Source organism: Marmota monax, unplaced genomic scaffold, assembly GCF_021218885.2.
Source record: "Marmota monax isolate L192 unplaced genomic scaffold, Marmota_monax_Labrador192_F-V1.1 WCK01_AAM20220418_F8-fsc00378, whole genome shotgun sequence".
NCBI classification, from domain to species: domain Eukaryota; kingdom Metazoa; phylum Chordata; class Mammalia; order Rodentia; family Sciuridae; genus Marmota; species Marmota monax.
In genome coordinates, this window is record NW_026693516.1 from 580,989 (window position 1) to 607,272 (window position 26,284).

Here is a 26,284-nt window from a genome sequence, read left to right on the forward strand (position 1 = left end):
TACAATGTTAAATGCCTATTTTGGCTTTTTCTCACCCTCCTCTTTTTATACATTTGATTATGATAGATGCAGATCCATTTAAGTGGTCAGATGAATATAAAGTAACTGGATTACAAAACAACAAATTACTAATTGACTGCTCTCTTTGGGGGAGATAGTTCAGATGCTAGATTTTATTTGAAAGGCATTTCAGACATTAACAGAATTTTGTCTTATTTCTATAGTTTTCACATGGTCTTGGTGAAGCAATTTACTGCTGTCACTTGACTCTGATCATTGTTAGTTTTATAAAAACAAATGCATGTGCAAGCTTTAGACCCTTATGTGGGTAATATTTTTATTTTTAGGCAGTGCTGTTTCTGTATTTTTTCTTAATTTTTGTAATATTTCATACATATGTATTTCTAGTATTTTATCCCTCATTTTCTTTTTTTTGTATTTATTGCCAATATGAACAATTAGTACTTTGTTACATCCTGCTTTTTCATTTAATAATGTATCTCAAAGTTTTATGTATAAGGGTATAAAGAATTTTTTAATCCTCATGGCTATATAATGCATAAATATTATCATTGTTTAAATAATTGAATTTTAAATGTTTTTAAGTCTTTTGCAGCTACCAAAATGTTACAGTGAATAAGCTTTTTACATTTGTTTTTCACACATGTAAAAATATATCTCTAAGATGAATTTCTGGAAGTGGAATTATTGGTCAAAATTGTGCATTTATAATTTTGAAAAATATTACAAAATAACACCCTGATATTCCCATGAACAACATATGTGAATTCTTGTTTACTCAAATCCTTAAAAGTGGTTGTTTCTCAGTCTGCTTTTTCAAAATGTATATTGTTGATGAGGAACCACTTGTTTTTTTTTTTTTTTTTTTTAGATTTAATTTGATTACTAAGGTTCTTGTTCATTATATTTTATTTTAGTCACTTCAGGTTTTTGGTTTTTTTTTCAAAACACTTCAAACTTTTCTGAATCTTAGGAAAGGCTCTTTTTGATCTTAATAAGTGTCTGAAGTGTCTAAGACATCTATGATTTTACTAGAATCACAGCTATGGTAAGCAAAGCTTTGTTTGACATTTTTAAAATTTGTCATTTGGATGATTAACTCCATATTATAGTTTCTTAAAAGCATGAGCATTTATTTATTTATTTACATATTTATTTACATTTATTTATTTATTTACATATTTGTTGGACATTTTTAAAATTTGTCATTTGGATGATTAACTCCATACTCCATATTATAATTTCTTAAAAGCATGAGCATTTATTTATTTATTTACGTAGTAGTTTGGGATAGGGGCTTAAAAATTAGATCTGGTCATTTTGATTGTCATTTTGCACATAGATGTGGGGAATACCAGGCAGCAATAAAAATAATAGGACTTTGGAAAATTGCTTCTGCTTTTTTTTTTTTTTTTTTTTTTTTTTTTTGAGAGAGAATTTTTTAATATTTATTTTTTAGTTTTCGGCGGACACAACATCTTTGTTTGTATGTGGTACTGAGGATCGAACCCGGGCCGCACGCACATGCCAGGCGAGCGCGCTACCGCTTAAGCCACATCCCCAGCTCCGCTTCTGCTTTCTTTATTGGCATCTCTATGGGACACATCTGAAGCTGATTGATAATGTGTGGTGTTTCTAACTACAGATTTCTGGAACTCCTAAGTTCCATTTGGGGAGCAAGGATTACAAAATCCAGAAATATTTTTTTAAAAAAAGGTGATTTGGATACAAATATCTAAATGGTTCACCCTTTGAGCCATTCTCAGTGTCTAAGTGTACACTGGAAGTGTGTAATTTGAATAGCTAAAAGAATCTTAGGAATTAATGGAACTTTATTAGTCACATGTCTTTTGTATTAGATATTAGATATGACTTCATATCTAATATCTAGACTCTTGTGCCATTCCAGATAGAGGATCATCTAAGCCTACTTTAAAGTATCCAATAATGTGGAGTGCAGTTTAAAGACACCCAGTTTCATTAATGAAACAGCTCCAATCTTCAAAACATCTTCTTTATTTAGAATTGAAGTATGCTTCCCTTTCACTCTGTACTGTGACAATAAAGACTGAATCTAATTCTTTGAAAAAAAAAATGACCTTATTCCCTTTCTATCAATACTTTCAAATTTTTTATTCTTCAAAACCTATGTTAATGTAATAGAATGTTAACATTTTAAAATAATTTTACTTTTTGAAGTTTGTAGAATGCTTTGTTATACAAATGCTCACTTTGTCATTTTTGCAGTGGTTGTCTTTTTAAATTTAAAACATGGGGCATGGGGATGTAGCTCAGTGGTAGAGCACTTGCTTAGCATGCACAAGGACCTGGTTTGGTATCTAACACTACAAAATAATAATAAAACATGGGGTTTAGGCTTGCATTAAAGAGGCATTTACTATTATTTGACTAGAAAATGATCCAGAATAATCTGGAAAAATAATTCACTTTGCTTGGCTATTGAAAAATGATTGGATCTGTATTTGTTTTCAAGCTTTTTAAGGTTCATTTTACAAATTTGGTATACACAGTTAAGTTCATCTGTCTAAATATTTAACAAATGTTTGTTCAGAGATATTTGTATCCAGGAGTCCTTTTCATATATTGATTCAAATTGTAGGATGGTAATGTAAAGACCAAATGCTGATTTTCTGCTGGAGAAGGAATCTATTTTAAACATAGTTTATGAACTTTTAGGAATCAGTTCATAACCTTAGAAATTATTATTTAGTTTTTTCAGGTCAATAATAAGAGGTTCAGAATATTAATAAAACATTTGCCCAGAGTCATTGTTTGTTTATTGTAGAGCCCAAATGGAAACCCAATCTGCGACTTCCCATGCTGAATTCATGGTAGCATTTTTTTCCTATATTAGCTGCTATCACATCTCCTATAGATTAGATTTAACCTTTGACTTCAACCTTTGAGTTTCATGTTATTTCAGATCATTTCATATGAATCAAATCAAAATTTCCCAGTTATATAATTTTGGAGGTATATTTTTCCAGGGATAAGAGTGAACATCAAGAAAAAAATTATACTTCAGATATAGTAAGTCATTAAAAGCATTCATATATAAAGGAAAAATGTAAACTGTTAATGGATGTGATTTTTCTACATTAGCTTTTATGCTTCTTTTACATTAAAACACTTAAGTAAAACTAATTAATGCTGAAGGAATCTTACAAAGAGTTTGACTTACAGGATTTTTCTCTTTTCCACCTGTTTCTTGCCTTTTTTTTGCATAACCACTGTCATTATTACAATACATAATTAAATATTACATTTTCCTTTGAATCTATATCTTCCCTTTATTATAGATCCAGTACCTGTTCCTCTGACCTTAGTTTCTTCCAGTTTTTCTCTGTGCCCAACTTTATCTTTAATTTGACTAGCCTTCTAGCCTCCATTTGTCATTTTCTTCTGATTTAGAACACTCAAAGGAATGCTAAGAAAAAGGATGTCAAAAGCAGACTTATCTGCTTTTGTTCATTTTCTAAGGCTTATATGGTCACAATGAGCATAAGTCCTAATAACCACCTCAACAATTCCAGTGATGTGGAAGCAAAACTTTGTGAGATTTGTTTAATGGTACATAGATTTCTATTGTGACAGATTCTGATCTTCTAAGAACTTACATATATTTTTAAAGTATTGTTTTCTAAATAGAAATGAGGGCTTCCTATCTTTTATTTGAAGTTGGAGCAACCTCCCTATTTTATATTAGTGACACTGTATCTTTCTGTGATCTCTTCTTCAGCAATTGTAACTGAGAATTTAGAGCTTTGGGCATTGGTCAGTTTTAACTAGACATGGTCATTAAATTACTTTGTATTTTGGAGCATTATGATCCTGAAACAGCTGTAATTTATGGCCCTTGGATAATAACTCAACTTTCACCAACTATTTCTCATTCAGATTTATAAATTGAATTATATGCTGATTTTATGCTGTAATAGAAAATAAAGACAGAATGAGCCAAAAAAGTAGTAGTTTTTTTTCTGGGCCAATGCTGACTCTTTGATTTTGTTTACTAGAATGACTCATTTTCTCTAAGAATATTTTTAAAATACAAATTTTGTCATTAATTGCTAAAAAAAAGTAGGAAGAAAAGAAAAAAGATTGAAAAAAGAGAAATGGGCTTTGGGTTGATTCTGTTTATTTTTCTTAGACATTTTTTAGCATAGTCTTTTCTTTTGATATTGAATTTCTGAGTATTTGTTTTTGCTTTCTAGGTGATGGGAATTGTAGTGATACTAGAGGTTTAGAAATCGCAATCAAGCAACGTGTTGATGATGCACTCACTTCAAAGCTTCCGATGTTTTACTTGGTCAACAGACCTCATATTAGTTTAGTACCCGCTGCATATCCACCTCAAGTGAACTTGGAATATAAATCCCTGAGTATGAATTGGGCACAAGGGGACATTTCTTTGGAGATTGTCGATGGCCTAAGTGGGAAGATCACTGAAAGGTTAGAATTACAGATTTTTTTAAAAATTATGTATTAAGTAAAAGAAGATGTTTTGATTGCAGTTTCTAACTTTGTAGTATGATTTATTGAATTCTGAACAATAATTATTATTAATCAAGTGTGACAATGTTACAGGCATCATACTAAATCATTTTTGTTTTCCTGGTGAGAAAACAGGGCCTGGAGAAGTTATATAGCTTATTGAAGTTACATAGTAAGTGGTGAAGCCAGCATCAGACCCAAGGAGCCTGGCTCCAGAGTGTGTGTTTCTCCAGGTATCATTTTGTGATAAGCATTACAATCATGTGTGTGTTCTAAATATTCAGTTTCACCTGTTGAATCTGAATTTCTGGATTTGGGGCTCAGAAATCTGCATTTTAAATGTGCTCTCCCAAACGTTGCTTATGTACTCTCAGGTTTGAGAACTATGCCATCTTAAACTGCTTCATGATAACTCTGTAGATTGGGTAGTATTGCTCTTCTTTTCTAAGTAAAGAAACTAACATTCAAACTAGGTTAGTTTGCCTAAAGTCACCCAAGTAGTAAGGCAGGCAGCCGGGATTTCAATCTGGACATTTTATTTCCAAAGACCTTGTTCTTAATCATAGTGCTCTATGCTGTTTTTGTAATATTCCTGCCCCTGGTGGTTGGGGAAAACTGAAGCCCTTCTTTTAATATGAACATATATTTATATTGAGTTTATAAATGATGTTAAAAGTTTAAAGGGTTAAAATTGCTTTTTCTGTGAAAGATCTCATTAAGGTCATGTACAAATGTTTCTTTGTGTGAACCTACTCAAGCATGATAGTGATTACTTCAACTAAGATGAAAATGCCATTTGTTCTTTGGATCATATGTATGTAGTCTCAACTATACACATACAAACCAGATTTTCTATGAAAATACAAACTGTTTACTGCAAACAAAAGAATGGCATAATAAAGATGAAATTAACAACTAAGAAATAAGCTTAATACATGTATTATAACCAAATAACCAAATATTTGCTTAAGTGATTACAAACAAGAAAATGAAAGATAAATTGTACCTTATTCAATATTTAAAATATATCTCCAACAGGATTACTTCCAGTAAGACACAGAACACTTTAGTAATAAATGATATGATTCGTAAGGAAGTCAGACAGTTATGACTATATGTAGCAAGCAATCAATATATTATCAACATTCAGAAAGCAGAAATTGCAGATGAGGGAAAATATTTCTATAGTTATTCACCTCATTGAATCAGTTCTTGGTAGATCAAGTGAACAAAACAACAAGCAAGGATATAGCCATTTTAAATGACCATTGGGTATAATTTATTTTAAACACTACAACTTAAAACTATAAAATAGCTGGGTGAGGTGACACACACCTGTAATTCCAGCAGCTCAGGAGGCTGAGGCAGGAGGATCAAATAGCCTCAGCAAAATCAAGGCACGAAGCAACTCAGTGAGAACCCTGTCTCTAAATAAAATACAAAATAGGGCTGAGGATGTGGCTCAGTGGTCCAGTGCCCCAGAGTTGAATCCCCCCATCCCCCACAAAGTATACTTGTCAAGAATATAGACAAAAATTGACCATTTCTTGGGCTACACAGAAAAACCAAAAAGTAGAACAAGGTAAGGAATATTCTCTAATTACAATGAAATGATGTTATAAACAACAAAATCAGAATGCTAGACATTGTTTTCATTGGGGGAAATTTTTTTCTGATTTCTGGTTCAAAAGAGAAATAAAAACTGAAATTGTATAATAATTAGAAAACAATGTTGAAAGTATTACCTATCAAAACTTTCAGGATATACATTTAAAGCAGAGGAAAAAGTCAAAGTCTTAAATGGTTTATCAATAAATAATGGAAATAGATTAAGCAAAATGAAATAATGAACTAGAAATGTAAAGAAAATAACTAAAACCAGAAAAAGACAATTATAAAAAATGATTCTATGAAAAATCACTAGCTAATCTATAAAATAATAGATGCTAAGGGAAAAATTAAATATACAGCTAAAAGAACTGTACTTTGTTGGACTACACAAATATAAACCTGAGTGAAATGGATTAATTTCTAAAAGTATTTCCCAAACTAGAAAAATCTAAACATCTTCATGGGAAAATTAAGAAGGTACTATAATTCTTCCTAAAAGAAAGCATCATTATTAGGTAGTTCAGAAGAATTACTTAATGAACCTTTAAATAGCATGTACTTCCAATGCTATGTAAAAAGAGAAAACATCAAAATACTTTTACAAAGCTAATGTATCATTAATATTTAAACTTGAAAATTGCTGCCCCCACAATACACACACACACACACACGTTAAAGGCCAAGCTCCCTAATATCCAAGCAGAATTGACAATTTAACACTATAAAATAATAATATACTTTATAGAATCTCATTTTTTCTAGGACTGCAAGAATATAGTAGCATGATAGAAATAATACCAGACTAGAACATCTTAATAGTTTGTCATAATTATTGATCCAGGGAAAAACACCATACCATATGCTCATCTCTAAATTATAAGAGGACATATATAAAGTTCTACAGCTATTCTAAATAAAGGTATTTAATCAGAAAGGAATTTAGTTACGTACTTTGATTACAGGACAAAATGTGCCTTTATTAGCTTCCAAATATTATCAGGATTGGTGATGAAATATCAGAAGTATTGCCACTGACATCTAGAGTAAGATATGATTGTTTACTATTATTGCTATTATATAGCATTAATACATTTGGACAAGGGAAAGAAATAAGATATAAAATGTTGAAAAAGAGGTTGTAAAACTATCACTTCTTTTGTTATCATTTTTTGTTGTGCTGAGGATTGAACCCAGAGCCTCATATATGTTAGGCAAATACTATCTACTAGTGACCTGCACACTCAGCCCCTCGGAAGATATCATTTATGCCTGAAAAGCCCAAGAAATTTATCTGAAAAACTACCTAAATAGAAGTATCATGATAGAAAATTAATTTACAGAGTCAGTAGATTCACACCGAGAGTGTATGTTAACTTTTGCTACTTACCACCTACCTCAAAAGTTAAGTACTTGACTTTACACAACTATTTGTTACTACTTATAAGTTCTTGGGTCATCTGAGTGGTTGAACTCCCCATGCATCTGGAATAGGCTGTGGATCCAATAAAAAGGTTAGTTTGGCTGCTCTTGGAGGGACAACTGGGCTCTGACTCGTGTGTTTTCTTACCTTCATATGCCAGCAGACTGACTTCGAGTATGAAGGAGACTCGAAAGAATAAGAATACGAGTCCCTTGAGGCCTACGCTCAGAACCTACATGTTGTCTCTCTCATTTACCAAAACAAATTACAAGACTAGCATAAATTCAAGTGGAAGAGAGATTATCCACACTTATTGATTAGTGGATCTGAGAAGTTACATTGAGAGCAGGAAAAATGAAGAATTTTAGCAATTTTTATATTCCATCACAACAACTAATGAAAACATAATGAAGGAGCAAAGTTACAACATCAAAAAGGTTCATAATCTGTGGACTTACTTTATTATAATTATAAATGGCATAAACATCTGTGTGCACATATACAAGTGCAAGGATTGTAAGGTAGATGTATACATGTTATTTTTTTAAGTTAAATATTTTTTGGCAGAGAATGCACTGTAAAATTTCATGAGAGTTGATGTATGTACATGTACCCATGTAACTATCACCCTGGTCAAAATATTGTACATTTTCATCATCCCAGAAGATAATTTCTATGCTCCCTTTCAGTCAATCCAAGGGAGAACCACTTTTTTTTTAATCACCCTAGTAGTAATTTTACTTCAAAAAAAACGGAAATATCCCAAATATCAATCTTCTGCTTTATTTTTAATATAATACTATAATTTACATCTAATTTAAGAGAAATTAACTTAAGGAAGTAATTAAATATTCAGAATTTTTATGTAAAAACATTTCACTACATGCATCGTACATAATGTAATTGGGATAAATAAATATTTGTAGGCTGTTGATTTTAATTCCTACAGTGGCCAACATAAATCACTAAATAATGATTAATGAATGTTTTGTTCCTCTCTACTTTAGTTCCCCATTTAAAAGTGGTGTGTCAATGGCAAGTCGGCTTTGTAAGGCTGCAATGTTAAGTCGATTTAATCTGCTTGCCAAGGAAGCTAAAAAAGATGATTTACTTGAAGCTAGTACATATCATGCAGCTAAGGTAAGGTCCTTAAAAGAATGAAATTGATAATAGAAATAAAGACAATATTGTGGTATTTTATGATTATGATATGTAGCAAAAGCTTGTGAATAGTTCCTGAATATAAGATAATATGTGTAGTGGTAAGATTAATTTTTAAATGAGTATGCTGGAAACTGGATATGTGCATACATGTTACCACTTAAAGAAGCCCCCCCTTAGTGTGATGTATAGTTACCCTGACAACATTTTACAAAAACCTTTTATATCATGCCCAGAAAAGTAAAATAACATCTTTCCTATTTATGACATTGTTAACATTAGCATATTAAGTATCTTAAAGTAATACATAATTTAATATACCCTTACAAATTTATTTTGTTAAAGTTGTGAAAAAGCTTTGGTATGAGCATCTAATTTGGATCTGGTTTAGTAGGTGATATAGCTAGCCTTTTTTTTTCCTCTTTAAATTGTTTTTTTCATACAAACATAATTAAAGTAGAAAATTCTGAAATTTTTTTAAAAATACAAAGGTCAGGCGTGAGACCCTAGGTTCAATCTCCAGCACACACACATACACACGTGTGTATACATGTGAATATGTTCATATGCACATATGTATATTACTTGTAATCCTACCTCCTTTTCATAGATAATACTTAAACTTTTAATGTAAGAATATTACTTCACATATATTGATATTTGTGTATATTCCAAAATAATTCAGGTTGTACTGGATATGTTTTTTAATTACTTTCATATTTTCATTATTAAATATAAATTCTTTGATAATCTAATTTTGCTAATACAGTGTTCTATGAAACTCTTAATTTCATCAGTACTTAATGATCCGACTATAATTTCAGTTTGTAAAGCAATTATACTAACTATAGTTGTATGTGTATACATAGTATAAAAGCTTATCTAGATAATTTCTGATTTTGGTGGCATAAAGAGGTTACAAATCTATAAAAACAGTATAGAAAAACACATTCATGAGAGTTGATGTATGCACATGTACCCAAGTAACTGTCACCCTGGTCAAAATTGTCAAAAGAATCTTGTCAAAAACAATCTTTCACAACTCTGGAAATTGACAGAAAGTAGAAGGTGAAGAAAACAAACAAGGGGCTGGGGATGTGGCTCCAGCGGTAATGCATTCGTCTGGCATGCGGGCACTGGGTTCGATCCTCAGAACCACATAAAAATAAAATAAAGATGTTGTTTCCACTGAAAACTGAAAAATAAATATTAAAACATTCTCTCTCTCTCTCTCTCTCTCTGTCTCTCTCTCTCTCAAAAAACAAAAAAACAAAAAACCCCAAAACAAACAAACAGAAAACATTGAAAAGCTGCTAGGACTTTGGGTGAGAGTAACAAGATTTTTGCCTCCTTGCCTGGGGTGGTTCTCATCCTCTTGTTCCTCTCTAGTTTGAGTGGCAAGAACTGTGGTTTTACCAGAAGCGTAGGTTACCACCAGAAGGGGTAGACTTGATCTAGGGTATGGGATGAATACTTGTGGTTTTGTCAGCTTCAGGTACCAAACTTGGAAGGAAATGAATAGGGAAGACTGACACTTTGCTGGCCAGAGGCTGCAGTCCTGAGTGAATGCAAGTGCTAGACCAACTAGCAACTAGAAACTTACTCCTGAGGATTTTGGAGAAGAGGGAGAGAAACATTTTCCGTATTCTTTGAACTGAAAAACTGCCTCCATGTACATGGGAGAGTCAAGAGAGCCCAGCAAATAATGAAAACCAAGCGATACTTGAGAACTGGTTAAACGTTAGACATACTCCCTGCCACATATCAATTGACCAGAGTAAGAGGGAAGCCTTAGAGGTGTAATGTGTTTGAGTACAGCCTTGGCTAGAATCATTTGCTTATTACTAAGGTACACAGACAGATAGAAAGCGACCACTAGGAGGCTAGGCTAAAAATATAAAAATAAGAATAAATATGTATGAAGAGACTACAGCAGCTGTACACAGTGGTGAAGACAGGTCTCACAATGAAAGCAAAGAAACTTAAAAATAGTAACAAAAAATTAAAATCATACAAAGAATGTTCTAACCATGATGGAATTAAAGTAGAAATTAACAGAATGAAATCTGGGAAATTGCCATATACTTGGAAATTAACATCTAAATTATTTGTGACTCATAGAAAATTACTAAATATTTTGAACTGAGTGAAAATGAAATACTACATATTAAAATTTAGGGTATATGACTAAAAGCTTTAAATGCTTATATGAAAAAAGAATCCTAAAATGAGTTTTTGCACTCCCCACCTTAAGCTCAAAAAATCAAAGAGGAGCAACCAAAATGAAAATAATAGAAGACAGGAAATAATCCAGATCAGAAGGTAAATTAATGAAATTAAAAATAGAAAAAATATCAATGAAATTAAAAGATGATTCATTTTTAAAAGTAAGCAAATTTGATAACCCTTTATCTAAACAAACAAGAAAAAAAAATAAGGACTAAAACAAATTATGAAAATCTGTAATGAAGGAAGGGTTATTATTACAGATCTCACAAAATTAAAATAATTGTGATTGCAAATTTTTACCAACAAATTGGAAAGTTAAATGAAATGGACACACTTTCTAGAAAGGCATAAATTTTAAAAAAATTTTATACAGAATTAAAACCTAATTGAGAAGTTGCACTATTCTTTTCCCAAAGAAAATCTCAGGCACATATATGGCTTTACTTGCAAATTCTGTCAGACATAAAGTACAATACAAATCCTTCAAAATCTCTTTCAAAAACTAGGGAGATAACACTCCTCCACTCATTTCTCAAGGCCAGTATTTCTGTGACACCAAAACTGGACAAAAACACAAGAAATAAGAACTACAGACCAGTATCATTTCATGAACACAAATGTAAAAATGTTTACCAAGACATTGACAAACCAAATTGAAAGTATACAAATACAAAAATGATTATGTCTAAGGAGTTTTATACCAGAAATGCAAAGTTGATTTGACATCAGAAAATTATTTGATGTCATGTATTATTCATATAATAAATTCAAGTTCAAAACTCACAGAATTATCTTAAAATACATACAAAAATATATCTAACAGAGCCCAACACCCATTCACAATCAATATGCAGGACAAATAAGCCTAGAAATGGACTTACGTAATTTCATAAAGGGCATCAATGAAGACTCTTCCATTGACATTATACTTAATATTAGAAGCCTGAATATTCCCTCCCCAACCCAAGATTGGGAAAGAAGGCAAGAGTTCTCACCACTTAAGAGTTCTGTTCATCATAGCCAAGGGGGCAGCAAGGCAAAAAAAAGGGGATGGAGAAAATGTTGCCTTCTTCCTAGATGATGATGTCATTTTGTAGGTTAAAAAACCCTTTGGAATGAAAGAATAATTAGTACAGATATAAAGAAAAAAAAGTAATTGTATGTGATTGCAAAGAAAAAAAAAACTACATCATATGTGAATTTAGCAAGATCACAGTATAAGAACAATATATAAAAATAGTGTATCTATATCCCAGAAATAAAAGAGTTTCATCCACACAGCCTCAAATATAGACACAGGGAGGAATAAATTCAACAAAAGAAGTATAAGACCTATAAACTGGAAATGATAAAACATTGCTGAGAGAAACTAAAGGAGACCTAAATAAATAGGGAAATGTAGCCAGTATTCATGGATTGGAAAAAGATTTCACTTCTGTTTAGTCTGTAGCTACAATGCAAAATCAAAATCCCAGCAGACTTTTGTGTAGAAATTGATGAACCAATGGTAAAATTGATATGGAAGTAAAAAAGAGACAGAGAAGCCAAAACAATTTTGAAAAAAAAGAACAAATTTGGAAAACTTATCTAGTTTCAAAACTTAACTACAAGCATAACTTGAGAAAACCATGGGTTTATTTTTTTTTTAATTTTTTATTGTTGGTTGTTCAAAACATTACATAGTTCTTGACATATCATATTTCACACTTTGATTCAAGTGGGTTATGAACTCCCATTTTTACCTCGTATACAGATTGCAGAATCATATCAGTTACACATCCATTGATTTACATGTTGCCATACTAGTGCCTGTTGTATTCTGCTGCCTTTCCTATCCTCTACTATCCCCCCTCCCCTCCCCTCCCCTCTCTCTACCCCCTCTACTGTCATTCATTTCTCCCCCTTGTATTATTTTTCCCTTTCCCCTCACTTCCTCTTGTATGTAATTTTGTATAACCCTGACGGTCTCCTTCCATTTCCATGCAATTTACCTTCTCTCTCCCTTTCCCTCCCACCTCTCATCCCTGTTTAATGTTAATCTTCTTCTCATGCTCTTCGTCCCTACTCTGTTCCCAGTTGCTCTCCTTATATCAAAGAAGACATTTGGCATTTGTTTTTTAGGGATTGGCTAGCTTCACTTAGCATAATCTGCTCTAATGCCATCCATTTCCCTGCAAATTCTATGATTTTGTCATTTTTTAATGCAGAGTAATACTCCATTGTGTATAAATGCCACATTTTTTTTTAATCCATTCGTCTATTGAAGGGCATCTAGGTTGGTTCCACAGTCTTGCTATTGTGAATTGAGCTGCTATGAACATCGATGTAGCAGTGTCCCTATAGCATGCTCTTTTTAGGTCTTTAGGGAATAGACCAAGAAGGGGAATAGCTGGGTCAAATGGTGGTTCCATTCCCAGCTTTCCAAGAAATCTCCATACTGCTTTCCAAACTGGCTACACCAATTTGCAGTCCCACCAGCAATGTACCCTTTTCCCCACATCCTCGCCAGCACTTGTTGTTGTTTGACTTCAGAATGGCTGCCAATCTTACTGGAGTGAGATGGTATCTTAGGGTGGTTTTGATTTGCATTTCTCTGACTGCTAGAGATGGTGAGCATTTTTTCATGTACTTGTTGATTGATTGTATGCCCTCCTCTGAGAAGTGTCTGTTCAGGTCCTTGGCCCATTTGTTGATTGGGTTGTTTGTTCTCTTATTGTCTAATTTTTTGAATTCTTTGTATACTCTGGATATTAGGGCTCTATCTGAAGTGTGAGGAGTAAAGATTTGTTCCCAGGATGTAGGCTCCCTATTTACCTCTCTTATTGTTTCTTTTGCTGAGAAAAAACTTTTTAGTTTAACTAAGTCCCATTTGTTGATTCTAGTTATTAACTTTTGTGCTGTGGGTGTCCTATTGAGGAATTTGGAGCCCGACCCCACAGTATGTAGATCGTAGCCAACTTTTTCTTCTATCAGATGGCGTGTCTCTGATTTGATATCAAGCTCCTTGATCCATTTTGAATTAACTTTTGTGCATGGCGAGAGAAAGGGATTCAGTTTCATTTTGTTGCATATGGATTTCCAGTTTTCCCAGCACCATTTGTTGAAGATGCTATCCTTCCTCCGTTGCATGCTTTTAGCCCCTTTATCAAATATAAGATAGTTGTAGTTTTGTGGATTGGTTTCTGTGTCCTCTATTCTGTACGATTGGTCCACCCGCCTGTTTTGGTACCAGTACCATGCTGTTTTTGTTACTATTGCTCTGTAGTATAGTTTGAAATCTGGTATCGCTATACCGCCTGATTCACACTTCCTGCTTAGCATTGTTTTTGCTATTCTGGGTCTTTTATTTTTCCATATGAATTTCATGATTGCTTTCTCTATTTCTACAAGAAAAGCCGTTGGGATTTTGATTGGCATTGCATTAAACCTATAGAGAACTTTTGGTAATATCGCCATTTTGATGATGTTAGTTCTGCCTATCCATGAACAGGGTATATTTTTCCATCTTCTAAGATCTTCTTCTATTTCTCTCTTTAGGGTTCTGTAGTTTTCATTGTATAAGTCTTTCACCTCTTTTGTTAGGTTGATTCCCAAGTATTTTTTTTTTTTTGAGGATATTGTGAATGGAGTGGTTGTCCTCATTTCCATTTCAGAGGATTTGTCGCTGATATACAGGAATGCCTTTGATTTTTGCGTGTTGATTTTATAGCCTACCACTTTGCTGAATTCATTTATTAGCTCTAATAGTTTCTTTGTAGACCCTTTTGGGTCTGCTAGGTATAGAATCATGTCTGCTGCAAATAGTGATAATTTAAGTTCTTCTTTTCCTATTTTTATGCCTTTAATTTCTTTCGTCTAATTGCTGTGGCCAGTGTTTTGAGAACTATGTTGAACAGAAGTGGAGAGAGAGGGCATCCTTGTCTTGTTCCAGATTTTAGAGGGAATGCCTTCAATTTTTCTCCATTCAGAATGATGCTAGCCTGAGGCTTAGCATAGATTGCTTTTACAATATTGAGGTATGTTCCTGTTATCCCTAGTTTTTCTAGAGTTTTGAACATAAAGGGATGCTGTACTTTGTCGAATGCTTTTTCCGCATCTATCTAGATGATCATATGGTTCTTATTTTTAAGTCTGTTGATGTGGTGAATAACATTTATTGATTTCCGTATATTGAACCAGCCTTGCATCCCAGGGATGAATCCTACTTGATCATGGTGCACAATTTTTTTGATATGTTTTTGTATCCAATTCGCCAGAATTTTATTGGGGATTTTTGCATCTAGGTTCATTATAGATATTGGTCTGTAGTTTTCTTTCTTTGAAGTGTCTTTGTCTGGTTTAGGTATCAGGGTGATGTTGGCCTCGTAGAATGAATTTGGAAGTTCTCCCTCTTTTTCTATTTCCTGAAGTAGCTTGAAAAGTATTGGTATTAGTTCCTCTTTAAAGGTTTTGTAAAACTCTGCTGTATACCCATCTGGTCCTGGGCTTTTCTTAGTTGGTAGTCTTTTGATGGTTTCTTCTATTTCCTCAATTGATATTGGTCTGTTTAGGTTGTCTATATCCTCCTGACTCAATCTGGGCAGATCATATGACTTAAGAAATTTATCTATGCCTTCACTATCTTCTAATTTATTGGAGTATAAGGATTCAAAATAATTTCTGATTATCTTCTGTATTTCTGAAGTGTCTGTTGTGATATTGCCCTTTTCATCCCGTATGCTAGTAATTTGAGTTCTCTCTCTTCTTCTCTTCGTTAGCATGGCTAAGGGTCTGTCGATTTTATTTATTTTTTCAAAGAACCAACTTTTAGTTTTGTCAATTTTTTCAATTGTTTCTTTTGTTTCGATTTCATTAATTTCAGCTCTGATTTTAATTATTTCTTGTCTTCTACTTCTTTTGCTGTTGTTTTGCTCCTCTTTTTCTAGGATTTTGAGATGAAGTATGAGATCATTTATTTGTTGGTTTTTCCTTTTTTTAAGGAATGAGCTCCAAGCAATGAATTTTCCTCTTAGAACTGCTTTCAATGTGTCCCATAGATTCCAATATATTGTGTCTGTGTTTTCATTTATCTCTAAGAATTTTTTAATTTCCTCCTTGATGTCTTCTGTAACCCATTGATCATTCAGTAACCTATTGTTCATTCTCCAAGTGATGCATGATTTTTCCTTCCTTCTTTTATCGTTGATTTTCAGTTTCATTCCATTATGATCAGATAAGATGCATGGTATTATCTCTATTCCTTTATATTGTCTAAGAGTTGCCCTGTGACATAATATATGATCTGTTTTTGAGAAGAATCCATGTGCTGCTGAGAAAAAAGTGTAACTGCTTGATGTTGGGTGGTATATTCTATATATGTCAATTAAGTCTAGGTTATTAATTGTGTTATTGAGTTCTATAGTTTCCTTATTCAACTTTTGTTTGGAAGATCTGTCCAGTGGCGAGAGAGGTGTGTTGAAGTCTCCCATGATTATTGTATGGTGGTCTATTAGACTCTTGAACTTGAGAAGAGTTTGTTTGATGAACATAGCTGCACCATTGTTTGGGGCATATATATTTATGATTGTTATGTCTGGTTGGTTTATGGTTCCCTTGAGCAGTATGTAGTGTCCCTCTTTATCCCTTTTGATTAACTTTGGCTTGAAATCTATTTTATTTGATATGGGTATGGACACTCCTGCTTGTTTCCGAAGTCCATATGAGTGATATGATTTTTCCCAACCTTTCACCTTCAGCCTATGTATGTCTTTTCCTATCAAATGCATCTCCTGTAGGCAGCATGTTGTTGGGTCTTGTTTTGAGATCCATTCTACTAGCCTGTGTCTCTTAATTGGTGAGTTTAAGCCATTAATATTTAGGGTTATTATTGAGATATGGGTTGTTCTTCCAGCCATATTTGTTTATGTTACTAAACATGGTTTGTTTTCCTCTTTGATTATTTTTCCCCCCTTTACTGTCCTACCTCCCACTGTTGGTTTTCATTGTTATTTTCCATTTCCTCTTCCTGTAATGTTTTGCCGAGGATGTTTTGAAGAGATGGTTTTCTAGCTGCAAATTCTTTTAACTTTTGTTTATCGTGGAAGGTTTTAATTTCATCTTCCATCCTGAAGCTTAATTTCACTGGATACACAATTCTTGGTTGGAACCCATTTTTTTTCAGTATTTGAAATATGTTATTCCAGGATCTTCTAGTTTTCAGAGTCTGTGTTGAAAGATCAGCTGTTATCCTGATTGGCTTACCCCTAAATGTAATCTGCTTCCTTTCTCTTGTAGCTTTTAAAATTCTCTCCTTATTCTGTATGTTGGGCATCTTCATTATAATGTGTCTAGGTGTGGATCTCTTATGATTTTGCACATTCGTCGTCCTGTAGGCTTCTAGGATTTGGGATTCTGTCTCATTCTTCATGTCTGGGAAGTTTTCTCCTATTGTTTCATTGAATAGATTGCTCATTCCTTTGGTTTGGAGCTCTATACCTTCCTGTATCCCAATGACTCTTAAGTCTGGTCTCTTTATGTTATCCCATATTTCTTGGATGTTCTGCTCATGGTTTCTTAACAGTCTTGCTGAGCTGTCTATGTTCTTTTCAAGTTGAAATACTTTGTCTTCATTGTCTGATGTTCTATCTTCTAAGTGTTCTACTCTGCTGGTAGTATTCTCCATTGAGTTTTTAAGTCGGTTTATTGCTTCCTGCATTTCTAGGATTTCTGTTTGTTTGTTTTTTATAACCTCTATCTCCCTGTATAGTTGATCTTTTGCTGCCTGGATTTGTTTGTGTAATTCATTGTCGAAGTGATCTTTCATTGTCTGATTTTGCTGTCTAATGTCTTCCTTGAGACTCCAGATCATCTGAAGCATGTATATCCTGAATTCTTTATCTGACATTCCATCTGCTGCAGCTGTTACCTCTTCTAAAGGTGAGTTGACCTGCATTGCTTGTGGTCCTTTCTTTCCTTGTCTTTTCATATTGCTTGCGTTTCTTTCTGCTTGGTGAAACTGTTGTGTTTTTGAAAAAATTTTCCCCCTATATATTTATATTGCTCTTGTATAGTTGAAAAGTCTCCCTTGCAGGGTTGGGCAGCGGTCTGCCTACCTTGCAGGCGCGGGCGGCGGCTCTGCTCTGCCCCTCCTCCAATTGGTGTGACGTGTCTACCACGCCCGCGGACCCATGGGCCTGTTCTGCCAGTCGGTCGCAGGTCTGCGTACCTTGCAGGCGCGGGCGGCGGCTCTGCTCTGCCCCTCCTCCAATTGGTGTGACTTGTCTACCACACCCGCGGACCGCTGGGCCTGTTCCGGGCGCGGGCGAAGGCTTTGCTCTGCTCCTACTCCAATTGGGGTGACGTGCCTACCACCCCGGCCGGCCACTGTGCGTGTTCCACCGGTCGGTTGCAGGTCTGCCTACCTTGCGGGAACAGGTGGTGGCTCTGCTCTGCCCCTACTCCAAATGGGGTGACATGTCTGTCGCGCCGGCAGGCCACTGGACCTGTTCCGCTGGTCGGTCGCAGATCTGCCTACCTTTCGGGCACGGGTGGTGGCTCTGCTCTGCCCCTACTCCAATTAGGGTTACGTGACTACCACACCGGCGGGCCGCTGGGCCTGATCCGGGCGTGGGCGAAGGCTCTGCTCTACCCCTACTCCAGTTGGGGTGATGTGTGTACCACACTGGCAGGCCACTGGGCCTGATCCGCCGGTCTGTCCCAGGCCTGCCTACCTTGCAGGTGCGGGCGGCGGCTCTGCCCTGGCCCTCCGACCACGCCCGCGGACCACTGGTCCTGTTCTGCCGGTCGGTCGCAGGTCTGCCTACCTTGCGGGCGCGGGTGGCGGCTCTGCTCTGCCCCTACTCCAATTGGGGTCACGCCGGTGGGCCGCTGGGCCTGTTTCGGGCGCAGGCGGCGGCTCTGCTCTGCCCCTCTGGCTTGATGATAAAGTGAGAGAGACTCGGATGTTTGTGACTCACCCTCCCTACCAGGAGACCAACTGTTTCTGTCACGGCTGGTATTGATGAAGTTCTCTCCTCCGCCGCTTTCTGATGACATCAGATCTCTGCCATGTTGGTATCCCATGCGAATGGCAGCATTTCGTTCCCTTTGCCGGGTGACCAAAGCAACGGGTGTGTCCTGACCGGCCCTCACAAGCCCCGTCTCAGTCCCGTTGCCACTGCCTATGAAGGCTCGGTTGGTATTTACCTCCACAGTACTCAGCAGGACCCGGACTGAGAAGCAGTTTCCGCGGGTTATTTAGCACTGAGCCTGAGTAATTTGTCTGCAAGCCGCAGGCGAATGGCAGCCTGAAATTACCTGTTCTATGGCTGAATGAGCTGCGATCCGTCGGAAACAGGGATAGTGACGTCAGCTCTCCAAGATGGTGGCCGCTGGCCTCCTCTGTGGTCTGACCGGTGTGGAGAACCGAATTGGACCGCTTCCTTCCCCCGTCTCAAACCCAGATTTCAGCACTTAGTACGGTGATTGCACAGCTGGCAGAAGCCCGCGGAAACTGCAGCGCTGTATCTTTGCGTTGCTATCTCCTCGTTTCCCAGCACGCGCCGCAGACTCTAGCCGCGGGGCGATTTGCTGAATAAGCAGCGTGACCCTCCGTGCGGACAAATCTCTCGCGTTTGAGCCCCTGTAGCTGATCCTCGTGCGATGGAAATCCTTCCTCTAGGTTTTGGAGCACCCCAATTTTGCTGGAAATTCCTAACGAGATAGCTTTTAGCCTTTCTAACTCGTCATTCTCCCACACAGTGTCGCGGTACACAGGGGTAATGCACTCCCTTCGCCGCCATCTTCCCCTTCACCCCCCGTGGGTTTCTTTCTAAAACCATGACAATAAAGCAAGTCTCAGAAAATTTTTTACTTCTCAGGCCATACAAAATTTAAATTTATACTGTAGTCTATTAAAAGTGAAATAACATTATGTCCTAAAAATGTACTTATTTAAAAATCTTTTATTGCTAAAGTGCCAATAGTCATCTGAGCCTTTGATAAGTCATAATATCTTTGCTGTTTGTTGGAAGGTCTTGCTTCCATGTTGATGATGGCCAGCTGACAAGGGTGGTGGTTGCTGAAGGTTGGGGTATCTGGAACTTAAAATAAAATAACTGATGTTTGCCACATCAATTGACTCTTCCTTTCATGAAAGATTTCTCTGTGGCATACAATGGCAATGGGTAGCTTTTTACTCACAGTAGAACTTTCTCCAAAATTAGAATCAGTCCTCTGAAAACTTGCTACTGCTTTATCAAGTAAGTCAATTTAAAATTCAAAATCCTTTGTTGTTTAAACAATGTTCACTACCTGTTTGCCTGGAATAGGTTCCATCTCAAGAAACACTGTTTCTGCCCATCCATTTGAGCAACTCCCCATCTATTAGTTTTACCATGAGAGTGCAGCAATTCAGTCATATCTTCAGGCTTCTAATTCTAGTTTTCTTGCTATTTCTACCATATCTACTATTACTTTGTTCACTGAAGTCTTAAACACCTCAAAATCCTCCATGGGGGTTGAAATCAGTCAACTTTTCCAACCTCCTGCTGTTGAAATAGTGACTATGTCCCATGAATCACAAATGTTCTCTATGGCATCTAGAACAGTGAATCCCTTCCAAAAGGTTTTAATTTACTTTGCCCAGATCAATCAGATGAATCAACTTCTATGGCAGCTATGTAGCATTAATGAAAGTGTTTCTTTTAATTTTTTATTGTTGGCTGTTCAAAACATTACATAGTTCTTGATATATCATATTTCACACTTTGATTCAAGTGGGTTATAAGCTCCCATTTTTACCCCATATACAGATTGCAGAATCACATCAGTTACACATCCATTGATTTACATATTGCCATACTAGTGTCTGTTGTGTTCTGCTGCCTTTCCTATCCTCTACTATCCCCCCTCCCCTCCCCTCTTCTCTCTCTGCCCCCTCTACTGACATTCATTTGTCCCCCTTGTATTATTTTAATGAAAGTGTTTCTTAATGATAAGACTTGAAAGTCAAAATTACTCTTTGACTCATGGGCTGCAGAAGGGCATCATGTTAGCAAAAGTGAAAGAAAGCATTGCCAGTGTTGTTGCAGAGCTCTTGGGTGACCAGGTGCGTTGACAGTGAACAGTAAGATTTTGGACAGAATCTTTTTTCCTGAGTAGTAGGTCTTAAGGAGTGGTTTATAGCCTTTAGCAAACTATTTGTAAACAGGTGTGCTGTCATCCAGGCTTTATTGTCGAATTGTAAATGACAAGCAGATTAGATTCATTATAATTCTTAACTACTGTCAAATTTTCAGAGGGATAAATAAGCCTTCAACTTGAAGTCAGTAGCTGTGTTAGCCCCTGACAAGAGTCAGTCTGTCGTTTGAAGCCAGGCATTGACTCTTCTTAAAGCCTAGGTGCCATCTCCTCCTTTAAGGCTATTTCATCTACATGGAAACTGTATAGTCACCATCAGTTATCATGGCTAGGTCTTCTGGATAATTTGTTGCAGCTGCTTTATCAGCACCTGGGACTTTGCCTAGCAATTTTTTTGTTATGGATTTGGCTTTAGACTCTCCTGCTGCAGTTTCCTCACCTCTCAACCTTCATAATTAGGGCCTTGCTCTGGTTTGAGCTTTGGCTTAAGGAAATGGCATGGACGGTTTAATAATCTCTCCAAACCACTAAACCTTTCTCCATTATCAGCAGTAGGGTTGTTTAGCTTTCTTTTCATGCATGTGCTCACTAGAGTAGTCCTACATGGACTTTTACTTTGCATTCACAGCAGAGCTCACTGATGAGTGCAAAAGGCCTAGCTTTCAGCCTGTCTCAGCGTTTCACATGCTTAACTTTTTTAGCTTAAATATTTCTAGCTATCAATTTAAACTGACGGATGTTATGTTCCTTCCTTTGAACACTTAGAAGCTGTTTTAGGGTAATTGACCTAATTTCAGTATCATCTGTCTCAAAGGACTGAGGGAAGGGAGAAAGACTGGGAACAAGTATCAGCAGAGCACAGGGACACATAGCAGGTATCAGTTAAGTTCATCATCTTACAGGGGCACAGTTCATGGTGCCTCAAAACAAAAGATCACAGATCATTTTAACAGATATATTCATAATGAAAAAGTTTGAAATATTAAGAAAATTACCAAAATGTGACAGACATGCAGTGAGCACATGCTGTGGAAAAGTTGTGCCAATAAACTTGCTTGACACAGGTTGCCACAGACCTTCAGTTGGTTAAATCATGTGCACGTGCACACACACACACACAACACACACACACAAAGTTGCTGAGAAGCACAATTAAATGAAGCACAATAAAACAAAGTGCAACTGCATAAAATAATGAAGCAACAGTAGTTAAGGCAGCATATTGATATAATCATGGACATATAGATTCACAGAACAAAAATAAATCCATGCACAATATGGTCAATTGATTATGTACAAAGTTGCCAACATAATTCATTGGGAGAGAGAAATAGTTTTCTCCACAGATAATTTTAGAATGGTGAGTGTATTAGACCTTTTTCCATTACTATAACAATATACCTAAGGCTAGGTACTTTGTAGAGAAGTTCATTTAGCTCACATTTTCAGAGGTCAGAGAGCCCAAACACCATAATGCTGGCTCTGATGCCCTGGGGCTCTCTTGGCTGTGTTGCATTACGGCAGATGGCAGATGGTATGTTAAGAGTGCATTCAAAAGGGAGAGTTGAGGGCTGGGGCTGTAGCTCAGTGTAGAGCACCCACCTCTCAGCTGTGAGGCAGTGGGTTCCATCCTTGGTACCACATAAAAACAGATTTGGGGGAGGGGGTGCTATGGCAAGACAGGAGGCCAGAGTAGCCTGAGAAGGGGCCAGGCTTATTTTTCCATAACACCCTTCTCCCAAGACCACTGTGGAAAGCAGTTCACCATTTTCTTGTGAAGGTAAACATTTTACTGTGTGCTGCAGTAGTGCTGCTTGGGATGTGAGGAAAAAACCTTGTATTTACCCAGACTCATGTGAACATTCATGGCAACATCGTTCCAGTGGTCAAAATCTGGAAACAATGCACACATTCAAAAGGTGGTAAATGCATGAACAAAATGTGATATATCCATACAATGGAATATTAACTGGCAATAAAAAAGAATAAACTGAGAGGTGAGACAACATGAATGAATAGGAAAACATTATTTTAATTGGAAGAAGCTGGACAAAACAAATGAAATTTTTAGAAAAAACTCAGGAAATAGGAGATTTGTGATTGCCTAGGGCTAGCTAGGCCAAGCACAGGGACGCAGACTGACAGCAAGTGGGCAGTAGTGAAGCTCTTACAGGTGATGGATTTGTTTATAGCTGGATTGTGGTGGTATTTGCATACCTCAATAAATTTGCTGATAACAGCAAACAGTACATTTCAGTGGGTGAATTTTATGTAAGTAATTTTAAATAATTTATACTTCATTAAAGTTACCTGTTTAAAAGTTAATTTCTGTTTGTTCATTTATAAGAAAATGAAAACAGATTATTAATGGTGGTTATCTATAGTTTGAGGATTATAGGTACTTTTCATTTTTTATATTTTTTGATTTTTTTCAAAAATTTTTTGAGCACATTTACTCTTTTAATTAAAAATGTTAAGCAAAATCACTCTGTCAGGGTGTCAGATAGGAAACTTTGTAGCTTAAAAATAATATTGAAAGGGCTAGGGCTATAGCTCAGCAGCAGAGCGCTTGCCTAGCATGTGTAAGGCATTGGGTTCCATCCTCAACACCACATAAAAATAAGCAAATAAAGGAATTCTGTCCATCTACGACTACAAAAAAATTTTCTTTAAATTGAAGTAAGAATTCAAAATTTTTTCATTAGTTCTTTTAAATGTAAAGTTGTACAATAGGGCTGCTTAACTTTTCATAGGTCACATTTGCTGGTTTAGAATAACTTGATCTCTCTCTCTCTCTCTCTCTCTCTCTCTAGCGTCTGTCTGGCTCATACCAAGAGGCTAAAGCTTTACTGAAGTCCTACTTGAAGCAGCACGGCTATGGCTCCTGGATCGTGAAGCCCCCCTGTGTAGAGCAGTTCAGTGTGTGAATTGCATGGCCACTGGCATATTAAAAACCTTTTATTTTTTGGTGTGTTTGACTGGTAAAACTGTTTTTTTAAATAGAGGTTTTCAACTTTCAAAATCAGAATCTTGGAACAGCAACATCCAGCTATTACTAAAATTTGTACATATTCATGTCAACTTGCATTGAACCATTAGGGATTTTTTTCTTTTTTTTAAGATTTACCTGATAGGACATAATAGAAATTTTACATTTGTTTTTTACAAACATAAAGCCATTACCCTTTTCGTAGTTTAAAAGAGAATTCGTCTTCTTTTTAAGATTTTGCTTTGAATCTCTTTATACAGCTGTAGTAGTCAACATTGTGTCCTGGTATCTCACTCAAGTTTGGTGGTTTAGTTTTTTTTTTTTTTTAATTAAAAACAGAAGCCAAGAATAAAAATAGTTATTAGTCATTTATTGATAAATTCAACAGGTATTTGAGTGCCTAATATTTGCTAGTCACATGCTAGATGATAAGAAAAATCCATGACTAAAACATCTCTCAGATCAAAGGAGTTCATAAATGCAGACTGCACATAGAAATGGAGAAAATGTTAACCAAGTTAGGAAGTAGTTTGGTGAGTTATTATGATTAATAGAGAATTTTCATATATCCTTTAACATTGTCTATTTTCAAGTATCCTGTAGGATCTATTTATACTAAATATGATTTAATCCTTTATAATTAGTGGGATTTGTAATTTAAAAGTAAATATAAAAGATAGCTTTATATCTGTATTTGTTTATACAGTAATTAGATGAAAAGGGAAAATTTAGCATATGTGTTTTTAGTGAAATTGAGTTTGTCCAACACCTTAGCTTCTTTATCCTATTCCTTACTTTTCAGAGATACTTTAAACATTACTGGTTCTCAGTTTTCTCCCCTTAGCATCCATCTTTACTAAATTTGTGGTCTCCCACCCAACTAATGATCTATTGCAGTCTCTTACAATGTAGGTTCTTTCATTGTCTATTCTAAGAGAATGGTAGGGTTTAGTTAATGAGGAGTGAAGTTGTTTGGGAAAGAATTTCTGTCTTTCAGTGAGCTAGACTATGCTTAATAGGTTGGACTATGTGCAGTTGTCATTTTTTTTGAAAAATAGTTTTTAAAAAACAGCTTTATTTTATTCATTGACTTGAATAAAATAAAGCTGTTTGAACCCAGGGCCTCACGTGCTAGGCATATGCTCTACCACCGAGCCACAACCCAGCCCCACAGTTGTCTTTTTTTGTGTGTATGAGTCAAAGAGGATAAACTATGGGCAATCTCATATGAATTAACATAAATATATTAATACATTTAATTTCAGTCAATTATGTGATATTTATTGCTTCTTTGTCCAACTGGTCTTTCCTTGTTTAATATTTTTTAATCTCTTTACTAGGCTCTTTGCTTTCATGGCAGATTTCCAGCCTTTATTTCCATTTCTTTTCCTTGATAGAAAATTTGCCTTTGAAAATAAAAGACCTCTGACCTTCTCTTGACTCTTCACATTTTTGGGCATTTTGCTCATAGATGACATGGGAAAGCACCAAATAGTTAATAATTGCCTCTGAGGTGTCTGCCTAGTTAAAGGCCCTAAGTTAGACATTGCCATGAGATTCAAAAACTATTTTCTCAAAAAATTAAGTTTGAGAAGAAGATCAAACAAATACACCTGTTTTACAGACAGAATCTGAGAATTAGCACTTATTTATTCAACATGTAGTCAGTGTGTCTGTGTTCCATGTGTGCTCAATTGGCTTAGAGAAATGAAAGAGATCTAGGTAGGGTATCAAAAGAGACAATCAAGGACAAAGAAGCTGGCTTTGAGTAGTAGGGTCAGAAGGTGGTGTGCATCCCAACGTTGAGATTACTTAATCGCTCTTAGGTCTTTAGCTTTCAAGGATGAACTTATTTTTATAAGAGTTTTCATTCTTTGTTCAGGGAGGAGGTTTGATGGGAAGACCTGGCTGCCTTCATTAGAAGCAGCTGTGCTTTTTCTTCTTGTGTTATGTTTTGAGTTTTACAAGGTATCTTGCTTTTGAACAACTTCTAAATGCAGAGTAAAACTTTAAAAGTGCTCAAAAGCCATAATATAGTTGGATCGACTCTCTTATGGCTCTAAAGTTACAAGACAAACATTGAAGAATGAGTAAAATTGGGTAGGCTAAAATTTGAGAGATTATAAAGGAAATGTTAGTGTTCAGGGCTAGAATGTAGAAAAATTGAGAGTTAAATCTAGCTCTTTGGTAGAAGGGCGCCTTTCAAGGGTTTTATATAG

At 35.8% G+C, this 26,284-nt stretch overlaps 1 protein-coding gene across 1 annotated transcript in view; it reads left to right on the top strand.

The window, feature by feature from the left end:
• Adad1 (adenosine deaminase domain containing 1) overlaps positions 1-24,249 on the top strand; it is a 44,304-nt gene extending 20,055 nt beyond the window's left edge. The window contains exons 9-11 of the mRNA XM_046458483.2: positions 4,257-4,494; positions 8,575-8,707; positions 23,890-24,249. Of these exons, the coding sequence (XP_046314439.1) occupies positions 4,257-4,494; positions 8,575-8,707; positions 23,890-24,003 (485 nt within the window). The 3' untranslated portion in view covers positions 24,004-24,249. The remainder of the gene's footprint in view (positions 1-4,256; positions 4,495-8,574; positions 8,708-23,889) is intronic.
• The last annotated feature ends 2,035 nt before the right edge of the window (positions 24,250-26,284 follow it).